At 40.2% G+C, this 16,836-nt stretch overlaps 1 protein-coding gene across 8 annotated transcripts in view; it reads right to left on the minus strand.

The window, feature by feature from the left end:
• pacs2 (phosphofurin acidic cluster sorting protein 2) overlaps positions 1-16,836 on the minus strand; it is a 109,701-nt gene that overhangs the window by 49,266 nt on the left and 43,599 nt on the right. For all 8 annotated transcript variants that reach the window (XM_057859353.1, XM_057859354.1, XM_057859358.1 and 5 more), the window contains exons 2-4: positions 2,940-3,027; positions 2,756-2,845; positions 2,496-2,621 (exon numbers count right to left, since the gene is read on the minus strand). In XM_057859353.1, the coding sequence (XP_057715336.1) occupies positions 2,496-2,621; positions 2,756-2,845; positions 2,940-3,027 (304 nt within the window). The remainder of the gene's footprint in view (positions 1-2,495; positions 2,622-2,755; positions 2,846-2,939; positions 3,028-16,836) is intronic.

Genomic DNA, 16,836 nt, shown 5'->3' on the forward strand with positions numbered 1-16,836 from the left:
ACGTTGGACAACAGTGTTGTAACTGTATTCCGCCCAGCAACAAGCCCTCAATAAAAGTGCAGCGCGGGGGAGTTCAGAGAGAGACTTCGATGAGACAGCATTGGTTGCGGAACTCTGTCTCCTGGCTCTCCCAACCTGCAGGTTGAAAAATGTCAACTCTCTGACTCTGTCTCACCGTGCCCTGCCTTTTGTCAGCTTGCCTTGGGTAAATAATTAAGTTAAAGAACGAGTTTTAGACCCAACAAAAAGTAAAAGTAGTCATCCAAAAAATGTACTCAAGTACAAGTAAAAAATTATCCAGTGAAAAGAATACTCAAATAATGAGTAACATTGTCAGTAACTGCTTATGTTTGTGTTGGATTTTTTTTTTTTAAGCAATGATTTTTTTCTCAGAGCACAAAGACTGTTATTATAATAATACTGTACAATACCCCATTACATAACCTCATTAAGCCAAAGAAATACAAAAAAAAAAAAAATCATTGAATTCCGACATGAGAAAAAAAATTACCGTATTTTCCGCACAACAAGGCGCACCGGATTATAAGGCGCACCTTCAATGAATGATATATTTTAAAACTTTTTTTCATATATAAAAAAGTGCATTATAAGGCACATAGAAAAAATGCTACAGTATAGGCTGTGGTTATTTTATGCATCCAATGAGAAGGTGAGTCCAAACCTTTGGCCAATACTTTGAAGGAGATGGTACCTTTTCTCGTAGGCACCGTCTAACTGTTTGTATTACCCAATATAAAGTAAATAGCTCTTATAGCATAGTTTAAGGAAATATTGGGAATAAGAGATAAACAATGCCTTCTTATCACTCGAGACGTGCGAAATTTCCGATTCTTAGATTATTCGCGATTCGGACGTGGAAGATTCGGGAACGATTCACAAATATCCAAATTCCGATTAATGAATTATACCAGGTAAAGCGGAAGTAAAACACAGTCAGCGCGGTCTTTGGGACGCAATGAAGAACGGACCGAGAGTAAATATCATGTTCAACTCATGCCGCTATATAAAAAAACAATCATACCTGACTGCGGCTGACAGCCGCTACAAACAACGCCCAGTTGCTAGTTGGTACAAACATACGGCTACAGTAGATATCATATATATGTAGAACTAGATGCAAAATGACAGATGACGTCGGTGTTAGAACATGTATTATTGAACAGAGATGCGAAATGACAGACTTTCCGGCGCAAGTAAACAGCCACCATCTTAAAGCAGTAGACCTCTCTAGAAGGCTGTGTTGTAGCGAACCTAATTAACTTTTTATCTAAAATACTCCTAAATCGGCAGAATCTTGTCTTGAATCTATCTTTAAATGATGAAATAGTTTTAAAACTTTGACAAAAGTAGACAGAAGGGAAATTGTGGAATAACGGGAGCAATTTTAACAGCTGTAACAGTTGATTCACAACATTAAATTAATTGAATGTAGTTTAAAGCTGCTGATACTGAATGGGGACTGGAGTTTTTTATCTACTGTTATTATTGTATATTTGTTTACTGTTATATGTTAACTTGATACTGAAATAGTAGTTTGGTTTAGCCTGTGAGGATTTTTGAACAATTTTGGAACTAATGTACAAAATATTATTTAAAAAAAAAAAAAAAGGAGGGGGGGTGCATCAATAATTGTTTTATAATCGAATCGGAGCCTCTGTATCATAATCGTAATCGAATCGTTAGGTGCCCAAAGATTCCCAGCTCTACTTATCACAGAAGCCCCGCGCGTGCGTTATACAGATGACTGAGCAATCTCTCTCTCGCAATCAGTTCTCCCAGACAGTCCAGAACAAATGGCGGGACGCTCTGTCTCAACACAACGAACACTGGAGAACGCCCAATATCCAACTGATAAGACTCCAAGAGCCCCTTTGACGCTGAGGTGACAAAATCCTCAACCCTCATTGCCCAGACAACAGTAACTCCCGAATCCTTCTGTCCAAACCACAAACAGACAACAATCCCAAACACACTCTCCTTCCTGCCCACGGCCCACCCCGCGAGAGCCTTCAAAAGACTGAATGTTTAACTAATCGTTGTCATTTTTCTCGGAAACCTTTTGCTAACTTCTGATATGGTGACCTTGGAACGAGTTTGCCTCCTCGCCTGAGTCTGTGTCTGTTTCGCCTTGCCGTTTTGATCGCTGTCCACCTGAATAAATTGTCAACTTGCTTTGGGTGAGCCTTCTTTAAACCTTTCAAAATGGAGTCAGTAGAAAGGGTCAACAGTGTCAGACTTCACCAACACAGCAGTCACAAGCGACCGGTCACTCCCATAACATTTCCGTGTCGCTCTCCAAAGGGTTAACAGCTCTAAAGAAATTTGAAATGTGTCCCCCAAAATTTAATCATTATTTGTCGATCAGTTGTCAACAGTGTGGTCAGATTGGGCATGAATGTCATTTGTACTAGTATGTGTTGTTTGTTCTTTATAAAAGAATTTTTCAAGGCGGAACATGGAAGCTGGCCGCTTACCTCGGCCATGTCGATGCAGCCCACAGCCAGCGTCTTGTAGCCCAGGATGGTTCGGTTCTTGTAGCGTTTGCGTCTCTGCAGTAGGATCTGAAGCTTGTTGCCCTCGCGCTTCAGGAAATGAGGATACTGAGACGGCAAAACGGTCAATGTCACTTGGAAATATTTTCAGTGAATGTGTCAATTGCTGTGGGTTTTCAACAGTCGCCAATGAGCGTGCCATGAAAATCCTGAATGGATTTGATGAAACTCCTCATACGCACCTGCAATGAAAAGGTGAGGGCCAGGTCCGTCTCAACAGACCCGCTGGGTGGCAGCATGATCTCGTGGGACCTCAGGATGCGCTTTGAACCCTGAAGACACACAAATATGGCACACTTTGTCTTACATGTGTGAACTTACTCATTGTGCTTCATTAAGCGCATTAGCGAGCGTGTGTTTTCCTACTTGGATTTTGACGGCAATGACTACAGAGATGAGCTCCTTGTCCAGTTCTCTGAGAACAACCAGCTTTTTTAGAGTCAGACTGCAAAGCCTGTTGGGAAAAATCCAAAGTGTCAGTAAACATATTTCCAAATTGCTGCAGTGCACACTATTTTGTGAACTCTTCTGAATGGGTGACAGTACATACAGTGAAGAAAATAAGTACAGTGGGGCAAATAAGTATTTAGTCAACCACTAATTGTGCACGTTCTCCCACTTGAAAATATTAGAGAGGCCTGTAACTGTCAACATGGGCAAACCTCAACCATGAAAGACAGAATGTGGACAAAAAACCCAGAAAATCACATTGTTTGATTTTTAAAGAATTAATTTGCAAATCATATTGGAAAATAAGTATTTGGTCAATACCAAAAGTTCACCTCAATACTTTGTTATGTACCCTTTGTTGGCAATAACTGAGGCCAAACGTTTTCTGTAACTCTTCAAAAGCTTTTCACACACTGTTGCTGGTATTTTGGCCCATTCCTCCATGTAGATCTCTTCTAGAGCAGTAATGTTTTGGGGCTGTCGTTGGGCAACACGGACTTTCAACTCTCTCACAGATTTTCTATGGGGTTGAGATCTGCAGACTGGCTAGGCCACTCCAGGACCTTGAAATGCTTCTTACGAAGCCACTCCTTTGTTGCCCTGGCTGTCTGTTTGGGATCATTGTCATGCTGAAAGACCCAGACACGTCTCATCTTTAATGCCCTTGCTGATGGAAGGAGATTTTCACTCAAAATCTCTCGATACATGGCCCCATTCATTCTTTCCTTTACACAGATCAGTCGTCCTGGTCCCTTTGCAGAAAAACAGCCTCAAAGCATGATGTTTCCACCCCCATGCTTCACAGTGGGTATGGTGTTCTTCAGATGCAATTCAGTATTCTCGCTCCACCTGTGTTTCTACCAAAAAGTTCTATTTTGGTTTCATCTGACCATAACACATTCTCCGAGCCCTGGACGTGTACTGGCTTCAGCAGAGGGACACGTCTGGCAGTGCATTGTGTTACTGATAGTACCCTTTCTTACTCTTAATGTTTTTGTTTTAATAAAATTTGTAAAATTTTCAATCAAAAAATAAACTAGTTGCCCGCCATTGTTGATGTCAATAATTACACAATGCTCATGGGTGCTTAAGCCCATAAAATCAGTCGCACCCAAGCGCCAGCAGAGGGCAACAAAACTTCAAAAAACACAAGTAACAAGTGGACATTGTGACACTGCTGCCGTTTGGCATGTGCGTTAATTGCGTCAAATATTTTACAATGATTAATTTAAAAAATTAATTAGCGCCCGTTAACGCGATAATTTTGACAGCCCTACTTTAGTTGTAATGTGTGCAGAATATATGTTATATTATTATTACTATAAATATATATATATATATTATAAATATACGTTTTGTCAGGTGTTCAAATACTTATGTGCAGCTGTATCACACAAATAAATCGTTTTTAAAAAATCAGATATTGTGATTTTTAATTTTCTTTATCTCTGTCATAGTGGACATGCACCTACGATGAAAATTTCAGAACCCTTATTTCTAAGTGGGAGAACTTGCAAAATACCAGGGTGTTCAAATACTTCTTTTCTTCACTGTGTATGCAACATATTGTCATAATTGGAGCGTGTGCAGTTCTAGTGGGGGCTTTAGCTTGTGCCAGTGCAACCGAATGGGCACCTTGGAGAGGATTTTGGAGGGGGGAGAGGGCTGCCTGGGGGTGGGATTGTCTGATTGTCAGGCAGCCCTTGGACTCTATGGGCTTTTTTGAGACACTTCCTGCATGAGACAAAAGTTAGTGGGGGAGGATCCTTTTGGTTCTTTTGGACTAAATTATTCGGAGAGGCTCGCCATGAATCATCTACTTTTCAGCCCCCCTCCTTCTCTCCCGTGAACTTTATAACACTGACCTCACCAATTAAACATTGAACAGCCAACGGGTTTCACATTTGTTAGGTTTTGTGGTTTGATCATATATAGAAATGTTATACTTTAACTCAGACCGCAGTAATAGCAGTAGTTTTACTGCTGCATTTTGATTTTTGGGAAAAGAAGTTATAATATAGTTGTTTGGAAAGATTTCAACATTTCAATTCTTTTTTTTGGAGAAATACTGCATGTCCAGGTAAAAAAAAAAACGTCCTGGTTAACTTACAATAAAACAAAATTTATAAGAATATTAAAGATACATGCTGTTATTTATGAAAACATCAAGATTGGCAAAAATCGATATTGGAAGTAGGGATGGGAATCGAAATCCGATTCCAATTCCGAACGGGTTCCGAGTGTTTCGAGGCCTCGACATCACAATGAAAAAGCCATAACGATCCCTTTAACGAGACGCATATTGCGTCATGACGTGTCTTGTTGTCCAGACGCATCAAACTAGCATGGCGCCAAGAACCACTCGCTCCAAAGTTTGGCTACACTTCACCAGGAAAGAGGGTGAAAAGGAAAGGTTACGATGGTTTAGCACGAGCTCTGCAGCCATAAACATAACAATGACAGCACGTAGGTTCAAACGCTCCAAAGTGTGTCTTCACTTCACGAGGAAAAATTACAACAAAGCGACTTGCAGTCATTGCAAGGTGGAGATAACTGAATCGGGAGGGAATACGACTGCGCTGTCCTCACCGAGACGCTAAGGCTCAGTCCTGGCTATACAGCTAGCTAAACTCCCAAATGACGATGCAGAAGACATTGGTATAATTTGCTGACTTTATTCAACCATCACTTGAAGAGTGAAACTAAAAACAGAAATGAAACAAATCAATTTCATCCCCAATATCAAACAGGTCTGCATCAACGTAAATCAGCGATGATTAGCTGCTAATACAATAATAAAACAAACTGTTAGCATGCGTCTGCTAGCATTTGCACATCGTTCAAACCACTACACAACTGGATTTAAGTGTCCGAGCGCGAGTGGAAACACACAACAACAACACAAAAGATGATACATGTTGCCTCTGTAGATATTTTACAAACATTAACAAAGAACGTAGGCTCGTAGCAGTATTTCCCTCTCTCACTAACTCGCTCACTCGCTCAGATGCGGCATTTCTTCTTCGCGTGTAAGCGCGCTCTTCTTCACGTGAGCGTGTTCTTCTTCGTGTGAGGAAGCGCAAGGGGCGCACCCACATGAGCGTGAAAGCACCATAAAAACTAAAAGGCACGCATTTCAATATAATGGTAAATAATACACTTTAACTGTTAAAGTGTATTATTTCCCCAAACTACAGCCCATGGGTAGGATACGGCCGGCCCGCCTCCACATTTGGTCCGGCCCCCTGAACAATACCAGAGAGCATTTTGATTTTTTTTTTTTTCTCAATAGTGTTGTTTATTTCCTGGCCATTTTCTGTGAAGAACTCAGAGATGGTTATTTGGTTATTATCTATTTAATTAATAGTGTTATTATTATTTATTATATATTATATTATATTATTTTTATTTTATTCACTTTTGTTCCGTGAAGAATCCAGAAAGGGTTATTCGATTGTGGCTTTCTGAAAAACAATAATTTTTTACATTTAGGCACTCCTGCAATCGTCACACTTTTTCTGTTAAAAACTGACCCCGGCCCCTCATCAGAGAAGGGAAAAATTATGTGGTCCTCACAGGAAAAAGTTTGGGGACCCCTGCTTTAACATATTGCCAAAGGCAGAACAACGACATATATGCCAATATATACCAATATTTTTTATTTCTATTAGAAAAATGTTTCAGTAAAATGCTACACATTCTTGTGCATTTGCCACTTATTGCCACAGTTAGCATTGAGGCTTTGGGCCTCTTTTGACCTCGTTGTGAGTTTGTAAGGTTGTGACTTCTGATTAAACAAACTCGATGCCAATCAAAAGGTTTGTTCTTTTTCCCCAAATTAGAATCGATAAGAGAATGGATAAAGAATCGAAGCATTAAGCAATATCGATAATGGAATCGGAATCGTAAAAATCCTATCAATTCCCATTCCTAATTGGAAGATTGAGGTCGGTGATTGTTGAGCAACCAGAAAATATTTTTACAGGATATTCTTTTTATCCAAGTATTTTCCCCAATTGCTAAATAAATGGCATGTTCATGACAAATAACAGTCTTGTGCTGAATGGAATATGAAATAATAAAAATGCATTTATTCAGGACGACATGGCAAAATTACTCCATAATGGTCAAAAATGTCGACTTCACCTTTACTGTCGCACCTCCCGAACGATATTTTATGACACCTAAATCGGACATATGTCATTTCCCTTCCCCGGCTTCGGAAAATGTAAACAAACCAGAAGCCGTGACAGCTAGCCGACATGCTAACCCGAACCGAGTGATGTTTCAAAGTCTTCGAAGTGGAAAATCACACATAACTATCCTGGATTATTTGACATGACGACCCGGTTGTCGATTATCTTAGTGGATCGGCAAACCGCCCGGCGGAGAGCAATTTACAGTTCGTTCCCCGGAGGAGGGTGGCTGGATTTGTTGTGCAGCTAACGTGCTGCTGCAAATTAGCATTAGGAGAGCTTTTTACATGCCTATCAATGATCAAACGTAAGTAGTTCTTCATTTAAAGGGAGTTTGTAGTGTTTACTTTGTAATCGCTGTATTCGTATTTGACATAATACAAAACAAGATGTTTACTCACTTCCTCATAAGTCCAATGGTCCCACAGTAAATATCCACGGTGAATGGGAACCTTTTGAAACTCCAAAAAGGCGCATACGCCTCTCCCTCATACAGAATGATTTTTCTGCAGCCGTTTGGCTGGCGTGATGCGAAAAATAAACCTATTAATTCGCAAAATCAGTTGAATCCTTCGTCCTCATACACAACAGTACACTGTAGCGTGAAGAGGACGTCTTCTACCATACACGTCACAGCCTCCTCAATGCAAGACCGAAGCCGGAAGTCACTCATTTTCATGGCGCGGGCTTCAAAAAACTAAATAAAAATAGCGATCGCTTCCACACACATCCAAGCGGCCCATATCATTCAGGGGCATAAAATACCGCGTGTATTATGAAATAAACATGCTTTTTCGTGTCACAGGCACTTTTAAAGTTTACCCATGTTGACAATTACAGGCCTCTCTAATCTTTTCAACTAGAAGAACTTGCACAATTGGTGGTTGACTAAATACTTAATACTTATTTGTCCCACTCTATATATTTTTTTGATTTTATTTACAAGTGTTTTTACTTTTTTATGGAATTATATTTGTTCTAATGTTTAGCGACTTGAGTTGTGGCTGTGGGTTTAGTCTATAAGTTCTATTTATTGCAATTTTATTGAAAATATTAGTTATTTATTTTTTATTTCATTTATTTTAACATTATATTCAGGTTGATGTTCCAATTTGCAAATATGTTGTAAAAAATAAAAATATCCTGTTCAATGGAAAACAAAATTAACCCAAATATCTCAAAATAACACATTTTAGAGCTATAATTGCAATGCCGTGATACCGCGGTATTTTTGCTTAAGGTTGTCATACCGTCAAAATTTCATACTGGCACATGCTGATGGACAAGTGCATCCGACTCTTTGAGTGACAGAACTGGACATGAGAAAGCAAACATTGGGACAAGCGGGATGACAATGACAGGTTTGAGGCCGCTTTCAATGGCGACCTTTCTCCCGTAGACGAGCCCGGAGAAGTCCTAGGCACGGCCGCCGCGGGCCCCCGTCAAGGCCGACATTGTCTTGTGCGAGCAACGACAATCGAAGCGTTGTCTGTTCTGGTTCCGAGCGCGGTGCCGGTCAGGATGGGGACGCGAAGGCGGTCGGCGCTAAATATCTTCCAGCCACGTTTGGGATTGTTGTGGAATGCATTACAATGGGCTTCATTAGGACAGTACGTTCTGGGAGTTAATCTACGGCTATTTTTAATAGAACACAGAGTTATTTCTAAGAGGATCTGTGTTGGTGGTGTTGACCCAGTTCTGCGAGGCAGGCTGCATTTATGTTCTGCTGGTATTGAATTGAATTTTTATCTGATTTGTTTTGTTGTTGTTTTTTTTAGTTCAACTTGCAACTTCAATAAAAACAACTACTGAGACCACTACTCATAAAAATCCTACTAGTCAGCTCCATCCGTATCCAAATGTTTCAAATGTAAAATTTGTTTTCTTTGAATTAGCTGTATAAGCCTATACACTCAGAAATGTACAGTGGGGCAAATAAATATTTAGTCAACCACCAACTGTGCAAGTTCTCCTACTTGAAAAGATTAGAGAGGCCTCTAATTGTCAACATGGGTAAACCTCAACCATGAGAGACAGAATGTGGAAAAAAAAAACAGAAAATCACATTGTTTGATTTTTAAAGAATTTATTTTCAAATTAGAGTGGAAAATAAGTATTACGTCAACAAACAAACAAGATTTCTGGCTGTCAAAGAGGTCTAACTTCTTCTAGCGAGGTCTAACGAGGCTCCACTCGTTACCTGTATCTGTTTTGACTCATTACCGGTATAATAGACACCTGTCCACAACCTCAGTCAGTCACACTCCAAACTCCACTATGGCCAAGACCAAAGAGCTGTCGAAGGACACCAGAGACAAAATTTTAGACCTGCACCAAGCTGGGAATACTGAATCTGCAATAGGTAAAACACTTGGTGTAAAGAAATCAACTGTGGGAGCAATTATTAGAAAATGGAAGACATACAAGACCACTGATAATCTCACTCGATCTGGGGCTCCATGCAAGATCTCACCCCGTGGCGTCAAAATGATAACAAGAACGGTGAGCAAAAATCCCAGAACCACACGGGGGGACCTAGTGAATGACCTAGAGAGAGCTAGGACCACAGTAACAAAGGCTACTATCAGTAACACAATGCGCCCCCAGGGACTCAAATCCTGCGCTGCCAGACGTGTCCCCCTGCTAAAGAAAGTACATGTCCAGGCCCGTCTGCGGTTCGCTAGAACGCATTTGGATGATCCAGAAGAGGACTGGGAGAATGTGTTATGGTCACCATACTCACTTTGAAGCATGGGGGTGGAAACATCATGCTTTAGGGCTGTTTATCTGCAAAGGGGCCAGGACGACTGATCTGTGTAGAGCACAGGTGTCAAACTGATTCCAGAAAGGGCCTAGTGGGTGCAGGTTTGCTTTCCAACCAATTAAGAGGACACCTTTTCACCAATTAGATCTTTTACATGTGTAATCAGTTAAACTTTGTCAGGTGCTGCTTGTTTCAGAAGGAAGTTCATTGGTTAAACGTTATCGGTTGGAACAAAATCCAGCACCCACTAGGCCCTTTCTGGAATCGGTTTGACACCTGTGGTGTAAAGGAAAGAATGAATGGGGCCATGTATCAAGAGATTTTGAGTGAAAATCTCCTTCCATCAGCAAGTACATTGAAGATGAGATGTGGCTGGGTCTTTCAGCATGACAATGATCCCAAACACACAGCCAGGGCAACAAAGGAGCGGCTTCGTAAGAAGCATTTCAAGGTCCTGAAGTGGCCTAGCCAGTCTCTAGATCTCAACCCCATAGAAAATCTGTGGAGGGAGTTGAAAGTCCGTGTTGCCCAACAACAGCCCCAAAACATCACTGCTCTAGAAGAGATCTGCATGAAAGAATGGGCCAAAATACCAGCAACAGTGTGTGAAAAGCTTGTAAAGAGTTACAGAAAACGTTTGGCCTCCGTTATTGCCAACAAAGGTTACATAACAAAGTAGTGAGATGAACTTTTGGTATTGACCAAATACTTATTTTCCACCATGATTTGCAAATAAATTCTTTCAAAATCAAACAATGTGAATTTCTGTTTTTTTTCCCACATTCTGTCTCTCATGGTTGAGGTTTCCAATGTTGACAATTACAGGCTTCTCTAATCTTTTCAAGTAGGAGAACTTGCACAGTTGGTGGTTGACCAAATACTTATTTGCCCCACTTTATATATACATAAACGTTTTTTTACGTTTATTATTATTATACTTTGGGGAAAAAAATGAAAAATAGCTCTTTCCATTGCTAAATCTGAATAAATACATTGAGCACATTAAAAAAAAATAAAATAAAATAAAAAATTACAATTTTGTGGAGAAGGGGGCGGCTACTTCGCGGTTTTTTACTTATCGCGGCGGGTTCTGGTGCCCATTAACCTAGAAAAACGAGGGGTCACTGTATATCGTTTGAGGCTAAGCTCGGGTGCTAGCTGAGTTCAAGATTGAAGTAAAGCTCAACTAAATCCTGTATTATCATTTTTAGCACGCAGAAACTGCTGGCGTCCGATGCACGCCTGAGCTTAGCCTCAAACGATATTAAAAATAAATAAATGAATGAGGATATTACAAAAAGAAAAATTGGCAAACTTGCATCGCAAAAGTCTGCTAGCTTAAATGCTATATAAATGCAAATGTTTACCAATTTGTTTCTGGTGCGCACTCGAAACAATCCGGTGTGCACCAGATGGTTTAAATTTATTTCATTTCTGTCAATGAACCTTTAGGGGCTCTGTACTTTTTTGTTCTGTACATTATTACAGTGGTACCTCTACATACAAAGTTCATTCGTTCCAGGACCGTGTTTGTAAGTCGAAATGGTCGTAAGTCGAGCAGGATTTTCCCATAAGAATACATTAAAATAATTCCATTAATTTGTTCCACCGCCTGAAAACCTACACTAAATCCTTAATAAATACTGCTGGTACAGGGAGGTGGAACCTCTTGGTACCTCACAATACGATACGATTTGCGATACAAAGCTCACGATAACGATGATCTGACGATATGGCGATACAACGATTATCGATACATTGCTCAGGAAATCATTGTAGGATTTTCTACAAACAACTAATAAACAGAAAAACAAGTTTCTGCTGTGAATTCGAATGAGTTTATCACGAGTAGACGTCCAATCCATTTGAACTGGGAGGGTGGCAGCGAATGAACATTCGTTCATTCGCTGCCATCCCTCCCACTTTAAACGGATTGAACGTCTATGGCCGGTAGTGGCAGCCAATGCCAGGCAATGAGGTCATTTCGGGCCATTTAAGGTCATACACCTGTTGATTTTCAGTTACTTCTTGTTGTTTTTGGGGTATTTTATGCATCACTTCCTATTTATTTTGAGTTATAGAACAGGACGTGACCTGGGAATCACCCAATGAATAGGCAGTGACTCAAACTCAACAGGAAATGACCTGTAAATGAACAGCAAGTGACCTGTAAATGCCCCGAAAATCGGACCGAATGACTTTGAATGCTCTGGTTTTGAATGAACAAACTTTCCCAGTCTAAATGGATTGGGCGTCAAGCACCTTTAATGGCAGCCTGAGAGTTAGCGGAGATACTATTATGGTCGAAGATTTACGTGGCAACTTGATTTTTAAAAAAAAACACTTTTTTAAAATGATATCTCGATTCTTGATAGGACCATATCGATAACCTTTTGGGATACAAAGTATCACGATATATCACCATTTCGATATTTTGTCACACCCCTAGCTGGTACTATTACAAACGGCAATTACACATAGCAAAACAAATATATCATTAATTAAAATCGGAATAATAATTTAATAATAGTAATAATAATTAGGGTTGCACGATATCCATTTTTTGAAACCGATACCGATAACTTCCTGCTCCTCAAGGCCGATACCGATACGATAACTGATAATATATGTATCATTTTTCAATGTATATTCAACTGAGTTTTTGAACACCCGTAGGTCAAAAATACTAGTGGTTGATTCAGCTTAGATTTGCCTTTGACCGAACCAGAATTTTCATGATGACATGAACATTATTATAATGAACAAAACAAAGACAGTAACAAAACTTTGCATACTGGAAAAACAGGAGTGGAAACAAATGCACAAATCCCAATCCGACACCGTGCCAAAAATATTATTAATAGGGCCGATAATATATTATGTTATCGGATTTATTCCCCACGTTGCTCGCCTCAATAGTTCTATTTGTTGTGGAAGAGATGTCAAAGCTTTACGCAATTAAAAGCACGGTCCAAATGAATGCCATTATCCACTCCACTCACCTGTCACTGCCTCTTAGCTCTGTATATACGTAGAACGTCGCCATTGTAGTCTGTTTGCGTCAATGCGTGAGTGGGTCGTTCCGTGCATCCGTTAAATATTTTAACGTGATTAATTCAAATAATTAATGACCGCCCATTAACGCGATAAATTTGACAGCCCTAGTTGTGCCTTATGTTGGCTCAACATGTGTGCTTTATGTTAAAAGAATACAATAGCTAAATACTGAAGGAAAGCAATTTAATCAGGTGCAAATTATGTATTTCCTTAATGTCGGTTCAACATGTATTTTGGGGTGAACATGAGTGCCTTATGTTGGCTCAACAAGAGTGCTTTATGTTCGTGCAACATAAGTGCCTAATATTGGCTAGACATGTGTGCTTTATGTTAAAAGGACACAATTGCTAAATGCTGAAGGAAAGCAATATTATCAGGTGCAAATTCTTTCCATAATTTTTTTATGTCAGTTCAACACCCCATTTTTTTTTTTAGTGTAGTCCCCCCTCAAAATTTGCTGTCATTACACTAATCACAGCTGCTTCAATTGAAAATAAAATCGATGTCAGATTGGTTTGAGCTACGCTACTTCAAGGTTTCTTTATGGTGTCTGTAATAAAAAACAAAATAACTTGCATTGTGCACAGGGCTTTGCCATCCATCTGTCCTGTTCATACTGAGCTATGTTCCGTGCGGCACGCACAAGACAGCTGCTGATTTTTCACGCACACACATAGACAGTGTCACCCCAAAGGACACATTGCCTCGCCAGCTTTTGCCGAGGTCAGCGTGGCGCTACGCCGTGGATTATGCAATCACCCAGTCATGTGACACACTGGACAGGCAAAAGTTTTAGGACACAAATTCAACCAAAGAAAATCCATTTGTCCGTGTAGTACAGGGGTTAGGGTTAGGTACAGGGGTTCCCCAAACTTTTTCCTGTGAGGGCCACATAACTTTTCCCTTCTCTGATGAGGGGCCGGGGTCAGTTTGTAACAGACAAAGTGTGACGATTGCAGGAGTGCCTAAATGTAAAAATGTCTTGTTTTTCAGAAAGCCACAATTAAATAACCCTTTCTGGATTAAAAAAGAAAACTGGATTAAAAAAAACTGATATTTTGATAAATTGATAGTCGATATTTTCTGCGTCCTATATGGTATACTGGGGACGGGTTTCTATAAGCTTTGCCTTCTCCCGTCAGTCCTTTTCTTTTCGGGTTGATTTAATTGTAAACACATATAAATGCTGCATGTTTGTTTGGATTTGTATGCCTGAAGGGAAAATAAATAAATTAATTAATTCAATTTTTGAATCCCGCGCAATGAAAATGAGTGACTTCCGGCTCCAGTCTCGGGTGTAGGACGAATGCGAATGTGACGTCACCCAGGTCAGCATCTCACAATACGGCATTGCTTTATAGCATGCAGATGGACTGATTTAGCAGATTAATTCATTTATTTTTCGCCGAGGGTGAACGGGAAATTTTTGAAACCCAAAAAGGCTCGCACGCGTCTCCCTGGTGCAGCAACAAATCCCTGCAGCAGGGAGAGGCGTGTGAGCAAGTCTGACAACCATGGGACCATTGGACTTGCAAGGAAGTGAGTAAACATCGTATTTTGTGTTATGTAAAATAATGGGATCATGGCACACATTAATACGGAGGTGGATTGCATATTGTGGCTGACAATGCTCCTTGTCCACAGAGAATGCCACTCGGCCAACGACCGGCAGCTTGTCACACACCCCCCTCGGTCCTTCGCGTGCCCGCCGGGAGAGCGCTAAACTCGGTTTATTGCCCTCTTCGTGTGCCCAGTGTTCTGTCCAATTTTCCACCCCATCAGAAATTTCTACACTGTGTTAAAAATGGCCGCGAATACAGCAATTACAAAGTAAAAACTACAAACTGTCTTTAAATAGAGAAAATCTCTCCTCAGACACATCCTGCCATGTTAGCTGCACAACAACAGCACGCCGCTCTCTAACTGTCTACGTATTCGCCTTGTAGTTAAGCATTCATTTACACTAGGGCTGTCCCAAACGACTAATTTCCTCCCGATTAGTCAGCAGGCTATTTTTACGATTAGTCAACTAATCTAATTTTTATTTATTTTTTTTCACTACTTTGATAATAAGCTTCAACAAAAATTTCATTAATTCACAAAAAACATTTTGGAACACCTAAGTTATTTATTAACGTATAAATAAATAATAAATATCAATAATAAACAATGAGGTCAAATGCTGCTGGTGCGAAAAAAATGTAAACGGAAACACTGAGACTTCACCTGTTTAACAGGAGTCAAAACAATTCTTAATCTTTTTGTGGTATGTCATTGTCTATATTGTTCTAAATGTTAAAATGAATTGCAATGTCCCAGACAACCATTTTCAGAATACTTTGTGTGAGTTCAGATGCTTTTTCTGGTGTGCATTCCGCATTTTTGGGGGAGGGGAAATACTGTTCAACTTTTGTTTGTTTTAACCTGAAAATAGATAAAGTAGAGGGCACACTGAAATATTACAATCATTTTGAATGAGAGGCACACATACTCACAGTAACAAAAATTAAATATATAGTATTAATTTGATTATTTAAATATAGTATACTACTATATGTATATACACAATGATACTTTATAATATAAAGTAACTAACATTAGTGCAGTAATGGATTAATACAGTAAGCAGGCCAGTGCTGTTTCCATATATAGTTTTAATATATTATGTATATACAGGATATATGTATATATTTTCCCCAAGTGGGAGCTTCTATGAATCTAATAAATTTAATAATAATTAAAAAATATATATAATTATATTATATATATATTAATTATTTTATTAAATAAAAATGCACGTTGATACGACGCACATAAAGGTAACTTCCATTTTTTTTTAAATCGTTAGAAAGTTGTATGGATTTACAATCCGCCAGCTTGTTGTTTCTTGTTGTCTTCGAAAATTACACTTGGGTGACGGCGCTTCAAGTGTTCGTTATACCGTGGTATGCGAGCTCAGCTTAGCAAAGAGTACACACAGTGGCACCCTCCATATTTTCCTTGAAATAATTCCAAGCTCTGGCTATTCTGGTCCGCTTTTTTTGGCTTTATGCCGCTTTCACGTGTTACTAATTCTGCCCTTTTTGGTAATTGGCGGTGTTTTCAACTCCTCGTTGTAGTGAAGAGTGAACCGGCGATTCACTTGGCTCGTTGTTGTCGGTTCGTCCGATTTCCTCAGGAAGGCAGAGGCGTGCGTAAAAACACCGAGAGGCGTCGGATGGCTCTTTATGAATACTTTTATTGACCAAGACAAAAACGTGGGGGATCCAACTCGGCGCTACCCGCGCACTTTCCCAACTCACCGATCTCGCTCCCTCTCTCTCACTCGCCCACTTTCTTCCTCTTTGCTCAATCTGACAATGCCAGTCACATTGAAATAACAGCGGCCCCCTTGGGGGTGCTAGTAACAACCGCTTGCATCGCAAGCGACCGCCATTCAAAACTTTATCCGCATGTAATTTTTTTTTAACCCGTCGACGGCATGTTTTGCCCGTCGACGTATTTACGTCATCGATGACGTCGACAACGTCGACTAGTCGGGACAGCTCTAATTTACACCATATTCGTGTTGACCATGTGGCAGCTCCGCGCTTCTCCGACATCAGCCATTTTGTCCGGCAGTCATTCTCCAGCTGCTTTTCCGGCAAACGAGCTCTCCTGCCCGCAGCAGGGGAACAACGAGCTGTCACTTGCTCGCCGCTGGGCGGGTTGCCGATCACTTGGTTCTGGTTAGCATGTCGGCTAGCTACCACGCCTGCTGGTTTGTTTACGCTCTCCAAAGCCGGGGCAGGGAAAT

The sequence above is a fragment of the Corythoichthys intestinalis genome, chromosome 15, assembly GCF_030265065.1.
Source record: "Corythoichthys intestinalis isolate RoL2023-P3 chromosome 15, ASM3026506v1, whole genome shotgun sequence".
NCBI lineage: Eukaryota > Metazoa > Chordata > Actinopteri > Syngnathiformes > Syngnathidae > Corythoichthys > Corythoichthys intestinalis.